An 18,381-nucleotide genomic window follows, 5' to 3' on the forward strand; every position below is an offset into this window, starting at 1 on the left:
AGCCCCTATTTTACCATATCTAGCTGAAAAGCTGACTGAACAGGGAGTTATCACATTTTTACAGAGACCCACACATGCACTTAGACACAAAATTCCACACATGCATGCAGTACATCTGCAGGCAGATACACAAGCAGCACTCACATGCATTCAGAGACTTTTGTCCTCTGTTTGAGCTGATTGGTTTGCTACTTTTAAAAGATTTCATTTCTAAGTGTATAGCTGCCGGCAAACATCCTCATCTCAAGTGCAGATATTATGCCACTGTTTGGTCAGCTGGCTGCAATTTGACAGCGGCTGTTGCAACATAAAAGGGTTTTTGTAAGGAGCTAAGGACATGAACCAAACTTGTTTGGATTTGATAAATGTGTCCACTGTGTCACCACAGGGTTCATTTAGGATAATTAGTAGCTAAATTGATAGCATGAACATTTTAGACATTCATAAAGAAGGCACAGATTAAACATAAGACAGTATTTGTAAGACAGTAAAGTCTTCAGCAGCCTCCCTGGTGACAGATTTCACAAACAAGCCTCTGATTGCTGTTTTTGATTAGTTTGGCATACAACTCACAAGCTTACTGCCTAAGCGAAAAGAGTGCCTTCCATACTCTTTTTACGTCTTCCTTCCTCAATCCCTCTCTGCCCTCCCTCGTTGCCAAAGATTGGGCAGGGGACCAAGAAGTTGACTTAGAGCTGTCTGTCTGCTAGCTGGCTTCTTGCTGGGATGGTAGTCAAAAACAAATGACTTTATATCTCTGTCCATGCAGGAAATGCCATTCAGGCCTTCGGTTATGGGATAGACAGCATGCCGAACAAAAGTGTGTCTGTCCCAGGCACCTCGGCGATGACGAAGACGGGGTGGGATTGGTCAACGAGCACCTCAGAACCTCCCTTTGTCGCCATCCCAAAGGTAATAGGTTTGCACTGACTGTTAGGATATTACAAATGTTAAATTTATATGCAAAAATGTAACACAGTCATTATTTCCTGCCTGCTTATCAATCAGGTAGGCTTTTTGAATTAAGGGTGTTAATCCTGGAGGCTATTATACTACATATAGGTCAATCCATTGTGTAAAATTTAAACAGATATGATTTGTTGCAGCACAAATATATCCATACATGTTCAGCAGTTTCCAGCAACTTCTTTGCATAAATTTGTGAAAATGGACCTATTACAAGAAGAACCAAAAAAAAAAAACACTCCTCCACTCGGCTTCCATGAAACGAAGATTTTGTACAGTGGCAAAATCATAAAGCTCAATGCTCTGCACCATTCACATTCACATCACATTCAATCTCCATGCTTGTTAAAGCAATTGGCACATCAGAACAGACGCTTTATGATAAGACAGTTTATGCTACACCCAAGATGATGACATTTGGTTGAAATATTATATTTCTCTTGCACACAATAAAATAGTGAAAGGAATGGGGGGTGGAGGTTTTAATCTGGATTAGAGGTTCTAAAATACTGGCCCAGGGCCTGTTCTCTGCTGAATGCCGTCTACTCTGAAGACTGCAGTCAACTCTGCTATAACTGGGTTCACCGTCTGGAGCAGAAAAAACATCACTCTTTGCCGAGCTGCAAGAATGCATGTGTGTTTGTCTTTTAATTGAACTGTACTTCATTTTCTCTTCAAATAAAATGTGAAAATGACAGAACCATATTGTCCACCAAAGACTACCTCTTCTTCTCTGTCTCTCTCAAGCAGGACAGAAATATTTCACACTGCACTTTGGGCCAAGGAGGGGGCTTTTCTTTTTTCCTCTTTCTTTTTTATCTAGCTCTTGAATTTGATTAGTTTTCACAATGAAATATTGGTCTGTTTTACAGATGTATTTTAGATGTGCCATGCAGCCTTCTGGTGTAAGACTAATGATGTTTTTCACCTTTGCAGGAGTCCCAGTTACCAAGCTTGGCTGAATTAGACGTTGTAGTGTGAAACTGTACATTTTAAAACCTTCAGCTGCTGCTGCTGCTACTGTTGATGTTATGGTTAATGTAATTTTTCAGTGACTAGTATGGATACACACAAAATCTAAACAGCGTGCAGTGTTTATAGATACAAATTTGCATGCTGAATGAATGACTACCATTAAGACATCTATTTGAAGTAATTCCAGGGGCTTTCACAGCCATTAAATGGTCACGCTGCACCTGAGTCATGCAGTATTGTCCTCTATGCAGAAACCCTCATTGTTGTGAAGACAGCAAATTAAAACCTTAAAAATGTTGCAAAGAGGAGAATTAATGAACAAGCACCACTGATAACAATTACAGTGTGCGTGTTTGAAAAAGGTATTGAAGAGAGAGAGAGAGAGAGAGAGAGAGAGAGAGGATGGCATGGAGCGAATGAATGGTGGAGGAGCCTTCTCCAAGGGTTCTGTGTGTGTGTATGTTGGTATTGATGCACCGCTCTTTGCCTGTCTCACTGCAGCGTGGTGTTTAATTTATTGTAAAAATGGTAATTAGGAAACAATAAGACGTGTGATTACTCAAGCAGGAAGTTTATAATTAGAGAGGGAGCTGTTAGGGACATTTTGGGCGGCCCTGTGTTCTCAGGCAACTATGCCTGGCAATTAAAACTTGTCAAACTTCCATGGCAGATAAATTGGGGGAGTGTTGTTATGGTATGAGTCCTTTTGGCAGAAGACTGACTGTCCAATGCTGTAAATCTCAAAGCGGCCAGTGTGGGCCCTGTAGTAACACACACACACACACACACAAACACACACACACTTGCAGGCGCACGTGTACAAACAGTCTGGGTAACATAATATATTATGTTTGTGATGGATGGATAGATGGATGGATGCCAAACAACCATGACACCAAGGGATACCCTATAATATGAAGCACAGTTAGAGAAGAGTGGGAATCTACGGTGTGTGACTAAGCCTGTTCATGTCAGTCATACTGCTGTCTTATAGACTATAGAGTATTTTCTACTAATTTAGATGCTAATTATTCAAAATGTCACTGTCAGTGGTTGTGGGCTTTATCCCGTGCTCAGTGAGTAAACATATGAGCTGAAGCTTGGTCCTTTGAGCATTATAAGTCAGAGGGGTAGCCATCACAAGCCCTGCTTTGTTTATATTGTGAAAAACAATTGGTCTTCCCATAAACTAATGTGTTTCTGTGGAGTTTGACAAAGTGAATGGTAAATTCCCAATGATGTCTTTGCTATATTCCCAGGGTCACTGTGGGTCTCACAGATAAGATGGATTTTGTGTGTCTTATAATTGTAATCCTGATTTGAATTTTAATGCCCTCCCATAACAGATTCTTGAACAAGGAAGTGTTTAAATTGAAGTATTCATTTTCATTGCATTCATTACATTGAGTCTCATTTACAATATAAATGATAATATAATATAAACCAACTTGTCTTTGTGAAAATCCCCTCTCTAACCTCAACCACTGGGAAGCTGGTGTTGTCTGTGTTCCCATGTAACACTGTTGTGTTGACTTTCAGCTCAATTGAATGGAATTGATTGTGGACAGAAACTACGTAACTCATGGTTATTCGATAGCTAGCCTTGGGAAATGCAGCCCCCCCACACTGTACATTTGACAACGCCGATCAATAATGAAAACACAAGCTGCCTATATACATGTTTAGTTACCTGAGTTACCTGAATGACAAGTGTGATACCCTCTTATCAACAGCTTAAATAAATACTTATGAATGTTTTCCATCCTCTCTCCTCTACATGTGTCAGAGTGCAGGCAGATGAGAGCCTGTTTTGGCATTTTCTGTATTCCATCATGGTGCATGTGTTTGTGTTTTTAGCAACTTGTTTATATGTATGTGTACCGTCTCACAAGCCTGAGAATATGTGTGGATATTGGCTGCAGCCAGAGATCTGGACTCACGTCAACAGGCTGCTGCCACACATCACTGCCCTTGCTAATTAATTGGCTTTTAGTCGCGGATGTGTTTGGTGCATTGTCAAGCTACCCATAGCTTCCCCCCCCCTTTTTTGGCAACTGTCACTTAACCATTTCTTTGCAGTGTAGAGTGTAAAGTCACAAGCCCAGGGACTGTGATAACTGTAGCTATTTTGGATACGCTTTCTTTCTCTCCCTCACTCTCCCTTCTTCTTTCTCCCTTATAGGAGAAAAAATATGCCTGTCTAGTTAATATAATTCAGCACTATTTCTTGTTTCATTTTTTTTTTTTTTTGCCTTGCCTTGCCTTGTTCTGTTGGTAGATGAGGTGCTGGAAGATAACATCTGAGTAGAGGTTTTTTTCTACGTACAGGGAAATGGACGAAAGTGCAATCTCTGCAAAGGTTGCATTGGTGAAAATAAGGTGAGAGGATGGTGGAGGAGGAGGAGGAGGAGGACGAGGAGGAGGAGTAGGAGGAGGAGAAGAAAACGTTTCATGTTCCCTATGATGTGCCTCTGTATTGCTGTGCTGGACTGAAAATGGTGCCTCCGCAAATTGAGCGAGACTACTTTAACTGGGAGGCAAGATGCTAACAATTTTATGGAAAAGCACAGAAGCCCATTGTAGTGTGGATATAACAGTGGAGCTCTGGGGGCCATGGAGTTTAATATCTGGACTGATGTGTTCCCACTGCTCTCTGCCATAATGTGAACAGTGTGGTAAACTGCATGGCTTGCTCTCAGTTTGCAAACTGTGGGCCTACATAAGTTTATTTTCTCTTGTGCATAAGAATAAACAGTGTAGTGTTTTCTTTATGTGCAGTCAAACTGCATGCAAGGGGTCTTGCAACTGTTTTGTTCGGCCACTACTCACTGTAATTTATGGCGTATGAAATATTGAAAGAAATCCACAGCCGCTGCTGGCTTCCGTTGTGTGTGTTTGGCTTCATGGGATGTTTTTCTTGTAAATAAAGTCTGTAATGATAGCTTTAAAAACTGTTTAGAGACTTGCTGGCGCAACCTTAAAGAGTTTAAGAAAAAAGTCCTCACAAGAAGCTTTCCTTTGTTGCCAACTTGTTTAAGCAGCAGAGAGCATACTAAGCAGCAGGGGCTTGAAATATGCTTCACATATCAAAACATTTGGTGGATCAAACACTTAAAGTTCGTGCCAAAGTGGGTCTGCCATGGATACATGTAATTTCCCTCTCTTACTCTGACTTTCTGACACGTCTTTACTTTTTTTTTCCTCCTCAGCTCTGACCCTGTCCTGCCTTACCTCCCTGCTGTCTCCCCCTCCTCCTCTTCTCCCTCTTCGGATGCCAGAACAGGAAGATAGCATGAATGTCTGAGTCATGTCTAACCTTTACACATCTCTCTCCCTCTGTGTATCCCTCTATCTACCCAGTATCCTGAACCAAGAGACGGTGGCCTGGGCAAAACCCAGGGCCTGCCAGAGGATCACTCTACCTGTCTGTGTGCCAACATCTGGGCTCTGCTTACCGGCCTGGCTTTGGCTCTGGTCCTGGCCCAGCATGCCTTATAGAAGTGCCAGGAGGAGAAAAAAGAGGTCATCCACCCACAAGCTGATCCCAAAAGCAGAAGGTGTTATTTCTGAGACTGATATTAAGAAGACTGAATCTCTGGGCAGTTGACATAAATGGTATTTATGAAAGAAGAAAAACAAAAGGAGGTGGAAAATGTTGAAATTTGACAAACTGTGAATTTGTTGTTCATTTGATGTATTGTTAGGGTGGACCAGAACTGTGATGGAGTACATGGCTTTAAAAAGGACCCTTGATAGGATAGGCCTGAAGGCCATTCTCTGGGAACGACTCCCCCTCTGACTGAGACACCAAAACCTGGAGGACTAAAGCTGCTCACGTCAAAGACTCCTGTACTCTCACCAAAGGAGGGAGAGAGGGAATGAACAACATAATTAAAAGACGACAGGATTGACAGAAAAGAAATTGTTGCAGAGAGAAAAGGCATGAGCATGAGGTAAATGGGGTAGAGTGAGAGCGGAAAGAGAAAGAGAGACATATTTCTGCTATTAGTCACTTTTTTTGTCTTGAATTGGTTCTCAACTTAATCTTGTCTTGGATGAACAGACCACAAATTTAGGGGCGGGGATGGGGGATGATTACATTCTGTCTCTTCAACACTAGTGTAAACTCTAAACTGTAAAGCCTACTCAGTGTTCTAAGTGTTGGTATAGTATCCGTGACCATAATCAATCTACCGTACAGCTCTTTCATTTGGGTGCTACAGTATACTTTTTCAACAGGCGGCGAAAAAGAACTAAAGACGGCGACGCAAACACTTAATGGTTCTTTGGTCATTTGAGATGTTGTTGTTGATGACTGTGGGTGTTCGTCACACGTCCACCTGCACATGTGTATATTTCTGTCTCTATGTATATAAACAACGATTTTCTTTCATTCAGCCTAATGATATCTACAGTACCTTGAGTGGACATTACTGTATGCTAAGATGGCTCTGTATTGAGTATTGATGCTAATGGAAGGCCTTCATTATCTGCGTTTATATTTGTCTATAAAGGTTTGATCGCAAAGAATGTATACAGGGATGAGATTAAACGAGCTCAAACTGCTTGGAAAGCCATAACCTGTGTCTGAGTATCCTACTGTGTTTACTGAGTGTGTATGGGCAATTATTACAATGTGTGTGTGGGTATGTTTACATGCAGAAGTAAATAAGCTTATGAGGAGCAGGTTAAATTGCCAGTTCATATTCTCCCTCTGAGAGCAGAGCAGAGGTTATGATGCATTGTTTAATTGCAGGGTTTTTCAGAGTAAGAGCAGCCAACAGCTTTTGAGTGTGCCTGAATGTGTCATTTCCAGCTCTATTGTTCCTCATTCAACAGGATATTTTTAAAGGTACCATATAGCAAGAACTCAAAGATTTTCACCCATACATGTATACTATTTTACCATATTTATTGAAAATGATATCGTTGGAAAAAAATGCGAACCTGTCCTTTAAGAGGCCAATTTTTGTCCAATTAAAATAAATAAATAAATAAACAGCTGCCTTCAAAACAATAGTGAAAATGGGAAATGCACTTATTCACTTACTTGCTGAGACTTAAATGAGAAGATTGGTGCCACTCTCCTGAGTTTACACTAAACATGAAGCTACTGCCTATAGCCGGTTAGCTTATCTTAACATAAGGACTGCAAACAAGGGGAAACAGCTAGCGTGGCTCTTGACCAAAGGTAATAAAGATCGTCCAGCACCTCCAAAGCTCACTAATTAACACATAATATATTGTTAGTTTAGTCTCCAAAAGTGGGAAGAGTAAAAATTATACGTTGTGATTTCAGGGGCAGTTACGAGCCAGACTATTTATATTTAGACACAGCCATTGTTTCCAGTCTATGTGCTACTTCAGCCTAACCCTCTGCTGGTGGCAGTTTCATATTTACTGTACAGATATCTTCTCATCTAACTCTCAGTAAGAAAGCAAAAAAGTAAATTTTACGAAATGTTGAACTATACCTTTAAGTTGATATTGCATTTTCACAATGAGAATATTCTGAAGTCATTTTCATACTAACTTTGGGCCCAGTTTGACTTCTTAAAGCCTAGATTCAGATTTTTCTCAAATTGTGATGTAATGTATTAATACATTACTCAAAGGCCTGTATAGGTTATTGGTAGCTAAAATCATTCCCTCTGTCCACTGATACTGATTCTTTAGTGTGACTTTCTCAACGTTCAGCTGAAGTTGACATGAGGCTTCAGCAGTCTAAATTCACCAAATCCAAGCAGGCATCTTCCAATTCCAATTATTCCCTCAACCTGTTACCATCCTTCCTCTGCAGCTCGGCAAGTAAATGTAGTCACAACACAGAGACACAGAAAAGGAATTTCATATTTCAAAGACTTCCTATCTTGGAGTTGCATGTCCTCATAGTCAGTGTGGGCTGCAAACAACAAGCAATTCAATGTGCATTTGAGCATGTGAGTGTCATAATTAAAAATCTTAACCTATACTCTAAAAAACCCAACCCTGTGACTGGAAATTGTTCCACAGCAGCAGATTTGTAGCATTTGAACTGAAAAGTCACTAATGGGCAGATTTTACTGTTTTGAACTAGAGGAACTGGTGACTTCAGCAAATCAGTGTCCTAGATTGAGAGTCATTCAATGTAACGGATGCAATTCGACGTTCAAATGAACCACATTTATTTGTACAATATCATGAATATCATATTCAGTCTGCACTGTAGTGTACTTTCAAATAAGAACAGGCAGACTGAATGATATTGGGCCTTTATTTACACATTAAGAATAATATTTCAACCAAGATGTAGTTCTTCTCTTTTCATATAAACTCTCTGACATCTTCTGAAAAAATATTGAATCTCTCATTGGCATGCTTGTGGATGAAAGATGTATTTTTGTACATTTATGCATACATCTTTATTTTTCCTTGCAGTGAATGAATACTGAGTGTTAGTTCACAATCAGTATTTCCACTGAAATGTTTATGTCTTCAGGCGGCACATCAAGTTAAGTGTTGTGCCACATAAATGTATGCCTCTGAACTAAACAGCTTTATTTTACCAGCTGATTTAGAAAAGGGTTTACAAGCTGTCAGCGGGGAGAGATGTAAAATTAAACCCTGCTCACTATGTTATTGTTAACTGTGCTTGCAGCATATACAGTGAGGTCAGGTCTGGCAGAAATTACAATGATTTCCTAAACTGTTTAGAGTTTACTGCTCTGGGCCCCCAAAAACATCAAATGTCAAACACTTGTATATAATATTTATCATTTTTTTCTTGTGAGCTCCACATTCAACACATGTGAACGGTAACGTATGTTTGATGTTTTCGTTCTGTCTTGTTATTTTTTTGGATGTTACAATATGACTTGGCTTGATATATGATTTAAAAGTACAAATAATCACACAATTGAAACATCATTCAACATTTCAAACTATCAAATTGTTTTAAGAGGTAAAATTACACAGAACACATCAGAAATTTGTACTTGCTGTCAGAACCGCCACGCATATTGTAGGCACCGAGTTTACAAGCTGCTGGAAATTACTGAATAGGGTACATGGTTTAGAGACATTGTTATCTAATAAAAAAAAAAAGAAAGTCTAAAAAAAATCTAATAAAAAGAAAATGGGTTGGTGTGTAAATATAGTTTAAACAAATCTATCGAATCATCTATCTCAAGCATATTTACAACATAAACAGTAAGGATCCGGCTCTGTGTTTGAGAGTAAAAAGTTTTGTATCTTACATCAACATTAAACAAGTTCGGAGGAAGAAATCCATCAAAGATGAATCAGAGCTGTCAGTTCTCCAGCAAGAACACCCTAACTAGTCCATAATGCAATACAGCAATAATATAGTGCAGACCCCATCACAGACACAACCTGATGCTTAAGATATTGTCTCCAACCCAGACATGGATCCTTTTCATAGAATGGTAATCATATTACTTTGATATCCTTACATTCTCAAATGACATTACAGATATAGTATATTTGAGCTTACTATGGCAATATGTATTTGTCCAGTTTGACACTTTGGCTCTCCTTTACCTGCAGTCACTTACACCTTTATGTATTTTACATCATGCCTGAATGATTTAGAGCTCAGTGGAGTCTACAGCAGGATTTTTACTGGGAGAAGCTAAAATGCAAACAGACTCTAACATTCGTACCTAGATGATAAGAAGAACACACTGATGTTTCTGGGTTATATTCTGTAAGACATCACTGACTGACACTTCATGTTCAACCCTTTTGACAACATAAAATGTTTTTTGGCTTTCATTCTATGTGTTGAACCAAATACACAGCATCCCATAAATATAAATCATACATTTACCTGTTAGTGGTATACTGTGTTCCATAAATGTAACATGAAAGTGAACTTTGCCCTGCTGCATATAGTTTATGACTCGCTCAATCAGGTAATTTACAGCTAAAAGCTCTCTGGTTTTCCAGTTTATGCAGCTGTCACCAGAACAATGCTGCCTATACTTTCTTGCCTATTAATCAAACTTTGATTTGGTCAGTTTGTTGCTTACTTTTCAGAAAAATAGATGACGCATTGTGTGATTGTATAGTCAGCTTCCCATAAAGGCGATCAAAACTGGCGGATAAATTAAGAGTTTTGACATGTAGAAAATGCAAATAAACTGATCAAAATTCAAACCTCATTCTCTCAATACCCCCCCCCCACCCCCCACCGGAGTGGGTCTGGGTCTGTGGTGGAAAAAGACGGCAGATCAGCAGTTCTTACACAGCTTAAGAGAATGTATATGCAGGAGACCTACACGACACACAGCACAATTTAGAAATGTATCAGGGACTTTATGGCAGATATTACCAGTGCAGGAGCACAGCTGTGGGACAACTTGAAAAGAGCAGAATAAAGTGCTTTTATGGGGGGAAAAGTGAGCTGTGGCAGCTGGGTTTGGATGGTAGATGCAAAGCGAAAATGATATAGTTATCTGTCTGCATGAGCATAATTTAAGCTTCTGAGACAGCAATGCGTAGGACATGTGTCTGTGTGTGTACAACAAGGTGCTCAGCTGCACAACCTTAAAGTGCAAACCATTTGCAGAGTTGTGGGCGCTCCTTTTGTCCCCGTGTCCTTGCATCCTGTGTTTAAACAGTGCAGTGTTGTCTCTGTGTGTGAACGCATGTGCACACAAGGTTGTGTGCACGTGGATATGATTGGAATGACTGAAAAATCTTGAAACAGAAAATTTGCTAGGAGGGCAATTCTCCTTCTTTTTTTTCTCTTTTTTTCAAAGGGAGTCCTTGTGGAGTCCGGTTTGTTTCTTCTCTTTACAGACGGGTAGAAGAGGAGAAACGAGGGAGGCAGGTAGTGGAGGGGTTTTGGGGGCACGGGAATAAGAAAGCGGCAGGTAGCTGTACATTTCACAGTTGATTAATGAGTCAGTGGGATGATGTCTCTTATCAACACTCTGCACATGGCGGAGGGAGAAGAAAGGTTTACCGGGGCTAGAAATGCTCCAATCACAGACAGCTCCCATTGCCGTCCCATCATTCCTTTCTGTGCTCACCCACCTGTTTTTGTGTAGCTCTCTTCTTCTGCTCTCCACAGCAGTTTGTTACTGATGCAATTGGACCCTTCACCCCATGTTAGGTAGGTGCCAATGAGTTTTGTCTGAGAAATATGTGATACATCTGCTGCTGTGGAGTTCACAGTGTGTATCGCGGTCTTTGTTTGGAGATTACCACAAAAACTGATGTAAAAGCTTGTAATGAGTTGTTAATGTGGCTTATTCCATCGTGCAGGAGAAAAGTACAGCAGGCTGCCCGCTGACAGCTGAAAAAGATCTGCCAGTAGAATATTTGGTAATAGATACAGATGTGCTTGAAAATATAACACTGTCATGCTTGACAGAACTAGGGGTTTGATATAAACTCCTGTTTATCAAGTTTGATACGCAGCCTTGCTGATTCCTGATAAATATGTATGGCATGCACTAATGGCTCTCAAAACCACTGTGATATGAGTTGAGAATGCAAGTTCTTTTGATGCCTGGACAGGAAAAACCCAGCCGCGGCATGTATCCTCTACGATGTAATGCACAACGAATGCAATAACATAAATCGCAGGGGGGAAAAATGAGAAAAGAAGGAGCAGCAGACAAATAAATTCAGAGTAATGGAGTGTTCACATTTCTGCATGTAGTATATATATCCTTGTGAGATTAAATATTTCTTTGATGCCAGCAAAATGCCAGCAGATGTTTCTGTCACCAGCAGGAAGCCAAATTATTTTCTTTGTGCTTTCATTTGTTCCACTAAAGGTGTTAATATTTTACTGTAATGTGAGAAATCCTTTTTGGTTGATCGATTTGCAATACAATAATAATGCCGGTTGAAGGGAATTAAAGTGATTAGAGAAAGACAGATGCAGATGCACCAGTGAGTGCAGCTTCCTCTGAATGGACTGCAGCGATCACTGTTGTCAAGAGCACATTTTGCCTTTCTTGAGAAGACAGAGATGGGAAACAAAAGATGGATGTGAAGGCAGATCTCTTGAGTTTAAACCCATCACAGTAACATGGTATTGGTTAAGCCAATAGTTTATTTTCTCTGAAGTTTGCATATTTTTTAGCTTTAATAAAAAAAATAAAAATTAAAATTATGTTGTTTGATGTTTGATCCATGTAATTGCAGCTGCTCCTACATGTATTTCTAAATTACAAAATCTTTCTTATTAGAACAGTCATGATGTATTTTGGCACTTCAACATGCCTTTCTATTACATGTGTTTTATTAAACACACATTAAACAAAACAAAGGTTTTGCAAAAGACAAGTGGTGGTGGTTCCAGATGGCAGCGAGAGGTAATTGAAAAATGTGAACTTCGATGCCCTGCACTGATGCAGCCCAAAAAACTCAAGCAGGGGCTGTTTACAAATATTTCTGTCTCTCCAGTGGCTTTCCTGCATGATGAGAAAAATATGATCAATAAAAATGAAACATCTCTGTTGCCATCTCTTGTTTTTTTTTTTTTTAAACAAGAATGAAAAACCTTTTACATGTGAAATATTTAATCTATGCTTGTCTGTGTCATTCTTGACGAACATCAATGTCTAAGAAATTGTGTATAGTCGGAGGTCATTCATGATATAATGACAACAGTATGACCTAAGCAAAAGTACCCCTTCACTTTGTGAAGCCTGGATTTCAAGGTCAAATCACTGTCAGCCTTGTTAGGTGTTCAGAAGGCCCATCAATTCCTCAAAACTAAATGTTTTTTTGATGACAGCCTGATTTGAAAGAAGAGCTGGAATCCTTCAGATATTTCAGTCTGAAAAAGAAAAAAAAAATCTGATGCATTTGAAAACAAAAATGGTCTGGAAAGTTGTTCTTCAGCCTTTTCTATTAAATCATCTGACCATAGAGAAAAAACTTTGAATTGGGATGACAGCTCTGCCAGACTCTGCTGTCCTTCTCCTTGTTCAAAGAAGTTGGTTAAACCTTTGTGCACATGAGCTCAAGTATCCCCACTTCAGTGCTTTGTTGACACAGTTTGTTGTTAAACTTCAGCAAATGCTATAACAAAAGGATTCTTATGCAGTATATACAGTGTGTTACTGGAAAAGAGTCCATAAGGCTGCGTCTCCTTTTATATTGACATACAAGAAATGAGAAGAACACATTCATATTGATTTTTAAAAAAAGGGTGATTCTTGCAATGAATGGTGTTGTTCTTGTAACTAATTGTTAACTGTCTCAGTAGTTTCTAAACAAGAAACGGTGGTACTTATGCTATCTGAAAAGTGAAAATTGTTTCAGTGGAGAGGAGAGACAGAGGGAGAGACTGTAATTGAAAATCAAAACAAGGGCCATATATTTTGTTTTAAGGGAACGTCTTGGTTGTCTACTGAGGAGAGTGGACGGCAGTATTGAACCAGATCACTTCAGATGTAATTCCTTGCTCCACTGAAGAAAGACTGGACATTTCTATTGTCAAGACAAAAAAAGTGAAGGTAAAAGAAAGAGAAGGGGACAGGGAGAATAAAAGAGAGGCATCAGCAAGATCAAAGAGGTGTCAGAGAAAACGCAGGAAGGATGGAGAAAAGGACTCAAGCCAGTGGAACTGTGAAACAATCCGATATAGATTCTGCCATGGCTGTACGACTTTGACTGCATCATGCTCACCCCTCTGCCTCTCACATGTTGGGGGGGGGGTTATTGATGGAGCTGTCATATCCAGGCTGAACATCTGTAATGAAATTCTACTCCTCTTATTGGATTTGGCGATGGGATCTCTGTCTCTCTCACAGCTGTAGTCTGGCTGTTATTGCACAGCCACAGCCATCCTGTGGCGGGCACATATATACACACACAATACACAGCACTGTATGGAGTCCTGCGTGCAGGGATTATATTGCTACTCACCACTGTAAGCTGTTGTTTACCCTCTCTGGATTGGTCTGTCAACAGTGTATGTTTACTGTATTTTAATACTGTTTCTCATTCTCAGAAGAAGGCTGCCAATTGAATCAGGAGTAAAATTTTGTTTGCGCTTTCTGAAAGCACATTATTCTTGCAAAAGGAGAAAGGCACAATGCAAACATAATGGACACAGGCTCCCAAAGAAAAAGCCGGGATTGGAAAGTAGAAGCAGAGTTGGTATCAGCACTGACTGCAGGCAGCATGCAACAATGCTGGGCAAAGTTCTCCAAGTGGCATTACTGGGGAAAGGCAGGAAAGTAGCCTTAATAGAATGGAATTGAGCAGAATAAAAAGGGAATACAAGAGGTAATTTATGAATAATTTATACCAGAATGAAATCTAAATATTACAGTGGACTCTCGTCCATGACGAGCCATTGCGGCCACGGGAGGAGCTTTCATCCGAATTTCCAAGGGAAGCAAAAACGAAAGGCAAGAGGGTGAGAGAGAGGGACAGCACAAACAGAGTGAGGAGACAGAGTATAAAATTCACATGACAGGTCTGGTTATCTTGAATGCAAATGCTGGCTGTGTGTTTGCTGGAGTGACACATTGGTTCTTTTATTGATAAATTGAGGACCGCTATGCTATAATGCTACCAATATACTTTGCAGGGGCCTGGGTAAAGGACCCACTCTAAAGGCATAGATGATGACAGACTGTTTAGACTGCCTCTCATTACTCTTGCACCTCCCGGCCCAGCGCGTTTACATGTTTATGATGTACACATAGTGAAAGATTCATTATTCCTGCTGCCTGTGGTGATTTAAAATGATGTGTGTGGATTTCTGGATTACAGGAGCTCTCAAAAAATAAGCTTTGTTTTTTTCTTACTATTGGAATATTTGAATTTAGACCAGATGACAAGACATTTCCTGCAGATAAAACCAAACACCAGCAAAACGATGATTGATGACTTGATTGGTGACTTGATTCTATCAATTTCATTTGGCTTTTTGAGTTAAATTAAAATCATTAAACACGATTAAAGCATCTTCTAAATGAGCTGGGAGGAAGGAATTGTTCATCTCCATCTTTTGACACTGTATCTTGGGCCAGTCTGTATATTCTTCATCTAATCTCACAACTTCAACCACTGAAAACATCAGACTAAATTCATACAAGACACTGTAAGGTGTGAAAATCCATTATGCAAATATATTCAATCCATACCTCTGTGTTGAATATAGGAGCTTCTGTGTGCATTCTCTCTGTGAACGTGCGCACATAGCATATAACCAAATGCATGCAAGTGTCTTCCAGACTTGTAATTATATTTACATGGACTGTGCATATTCCAGGAGGAGAGCTGTATGTGACCCAATCACTGCAAAAGGAAAGCCAACCTCAGTAAAACATCACCGTTATAAAGCAAGAAAAGGGCACAGCAGGAGGTCCAACAGTGTGTATATGTCAACAAGTATTCAGAAAAAAAAAAGATTTTCATTAAAAATTCAGAGACTCAGTTCATGCTGCATATCTTAAGGAGATTCACAATTCATTACATTTCTTTCCCCTTTTCTTTCTTTTTGATGAGCAAGTGTTTCCCCTCAGCGAGGGTGCTGCAGGGCTGCGCAACAACTTGCTACCCCTCAACCAATTAGAAAATTACTCAGCATATGAAATACTGTACACTAGTGCTTCATCAATTACCGTAAAAAAGAGTATTTAGCTGTTCCAGCAAATCTGCTGAAACTGTGGCGGTGGTCTTATTTATTTCTTGGTCTTAGTCATACCATAACCACCAGCAAATAATATTAATGAATTATAAATATTTAAGTGTGTTACACAACCGAAGCAGAGGGGAAATATGGATTTGTTGGAAAGAAGTGGTCATTATTGGGGATAAGTCATCATGACTGAGACGACATTAATATATCAAACAGTATTGATAAAAATTCATTATTATAATGGACATTACATTTGTCTGTATCAGCAGCTAATAAACTAGAAATTCTAAATATGATGCAGTGTTTCAACATTGCATTAAAAGAAAAGGGGGAAGGGGGAGAAAAAGATACTGGAAACACCTAAATGTCTGATTTGTAATCCAGATTTAACACAATAAAGTTAAGTTTGGATCAAAAACTAAAATGTAAGTGTGGACAGAGATTTATTTAGTGGAAAGAAAGTCTGAGGAAAGGTGAACATCATACAGAGCTCAGTGCAGTGGTAGGGAGCTGCTCTGGGAATCTGGGATATCAAGTGCATGTGTGTGTGTGTGTGTGTGTGTGTGTGTCTGTGTGTGTGTGTGTGTGTGTGTATGTGTGTGTAAGAATGTGTTGAAGCTTGTATTTTTAGGTCTTTGCCCAGGGCCGTTGTACTACCCTGAGTCTGTGTACTTTATGTATGCATTGAGGCATAGAGAGAGGGGAACAGAGAAGAAGGAGGAGGGGGGTGAGAGATAGAAAGAGAAAAAGAGGATCTGAAGGTGGGATGGATGAATGGAGGGAAGAAGAGGTTGTGTTGAAGGCCCCGCTGTCATCTCCTTCCTTGGCTTCCCCTTCTTCAGAGGCGAGTTCCAGGTTTGTATTCTGAATGAGCGTATTGGCTGGAGAACCACACTCCACAACCAACAAACCCCAACCCCAGAGGACCTCACAGGGCCTCCAGCAGCTGTGGACGGACGTGCTGAACAACCCCAATGTCGGGCCAAAACACCCTCTCTTACAACCACACATCAGGCAGGGCTGCAATAGAGAGAGGAGAGAGAGAGAGAGAGAGAGAGAGAGAGAGAGAGAGAGGAGGGGTGAGTGCAGGGAGGAAAGGTGGAGGAAGAGATGCAGACAGTGAAAAATAACAAGAGAGATGGGAAAATGGAGGAAAAATGAAAGGGAGAGGTGGCAAGGTGGGGGGGAGTGATGTCTTGCAGATAGTAATGAGAAGAGAAGAGGCCTATATACACTGTATGGATTTGTGTGGTGTATGTACAGTATGTGTGTATGTAATGGAGTACTGGAGAGAGGGAGCAAAAGGCAGATAGATATGGAGAGGAGAGTAAAGACCAAGAGAAAAAAAAAGAGACAAAAAAGTGAGAAATCACAAACCAGGTTGAAGATATTCTTTTTCACCAAGTCAGTTTTCTGTGTTTTCTTTCTCCCACTACAGCAGTTTCTTAGTGAATACTGATACAGCACAGACATATACCAAATCCTGCACTTTGTACCTACAATTGACAATAAAGTTCTGAAGATGGAGCTATAATAACTGGTGATTGCTTCTTCTGCAGAAAAATGCTGTGTTCTAGAAAGAGGGATGGGCGGAGGGACAGAATACCCTTAATAAACACCATCCTCTATAAATCTTACTTGCAATATTTAACTGCAAACTGCAAGAAATCTCTGTTATAAAATATTTCAACTCATTAACTGGGCACTGTTAAAGAAATAGTTCATGATTTTGGGAAATACACTTATTCACTCTCTGACAGAGAGTAAGATCAGAAGATCAATACTACTCTCATATTTGTTCTGGAAACATGAAGCCACAGCCAGCGGCTGGGAAGATTAGCTTAGCACAAAGATGGAAAAAAGAGGTGGAGAACAAGAGCCATGGCTCTGTCCGTTGGTTACAAAATCTGTCTACAAGCACCTCCATAGCTGACTGATTGACATGCTTAATCTAGATTGTTTAATTCATACAAAAATGTATGAATAAATAAACAAGATCTAACATGTTATTAAATGACCTTTATAAGTGCTGGTCGACAGATTTTGTAACCGTTAGACAGAGCCAGGCTAACTGCTTCCCACTGGTTCCAGTCTTTTTGCTAAGCTACTGGTTCACTGGCTGTAGCTGCATATTTAATGGGCAAATAGAGAGTGCTATTAATCTTCTCATCTAACTTTCTGCAAGGAAGTGAGTATGTGTATTTACCAAAATGCTGGACTATTCCTTTAAGCGAAAAGAGCACAGCTGAGAATGAGATCAGATCAATGGGGTGTGTATCCAAGAAACCTACATGCCCATTTGATAAATGAAAGCTGGGTCTCCATCACTGACGTGATGACTGCTTCGTCTTTAACAGAGATGTCACTGGAGACTCCATGAGATGGAAAGAAATGTTGGAGAGTTGTAGAGCTGGACATAAAGGAAGATGGTAAACATTTCATGGAAACAGTAGGGAGGAGGGGGGATTAATTGAGGGGGTCAATTATACTGAAAGACAAGATGTCTGCTTGTTGATGCTTGCAACTAATGGGGAAAGACAATAAGACAATAATGGACATACACAAAGCTAACGATTCCTCCTCACTCCTCCAAATGCTTCCTGTCAACTGAAGTGCTGTTGTCTTCTACTCTGATTCTAAAGGGAGATTCTTAGCCAGAGCGTTTCTGTTTAACACCCAGGCGTTTTCACAGCTCGTACGCTGCACACCACATCATCCAAGGCCATGGTATTCAAAAACCCTGCATACTCTTCATTGGCCTTCTGATTTAAATGATTCATTTAAGTGACTAAATAGCCTTTAGAAATGCAGATATATTTGAA

At 40.0% G+C, this 18,381-nt stretch overlaps 1 protein-coding gene across 8 annotated transcripts in view; it reads left to right on the forward strand.

Annotated features, from left to right (window-relative positions):
* Positions 1 to 6,521, forward strand: part of LOC139623939 (GDNF family receptor alpha-2-like) — a 45,406-nt gene extending 38,885 nt beyond the window's left edge. For 4 of the 8 annotated variants that reach the window (XM_071482599.1, XM_071482600.1, XM_071482601.1 and 1 more), the window contains 2 exons: positions 770 to 912; positions 5,302 to 6,521. In XM_071482599.1, the coding sequence (XP_071338700.1) occupies positions 770 to 912; positions 5,302 to 5,439 (281 nt within the window). In that variant the 3' untranslated portion in view covers positions 5,440 to 6,521. The remainder of the gene's footprint in view (positions 1 to 769; positions 913 to 5,301) is intronic. The other 4 variants (XR_011691612.1, XR_011691613.1, XR_011691610.1 and 1 more) reach the window with 3 other exon arrangements.
* Positions 6,522 to 18,381: the final 11,860 nt, after the last annotated feature.

Source organism: Trachinotus anak, unplaced genomic scaffold (assembly GCF_046630095.1).
Source record: "Trachinotus anak isolate AG129_WGS33_773 ecotype Australia unplaced genomic scaffold, CSIRO_AGI_Tana_v1 ptg000008l, whole genome shotgun sequence".
Lineage (NCBI taxonomy): Eukaryota > Metazoa > Chordata > Actinopteri > Carangiformes > Carangidae > Trachinotus > Trachinotus anak.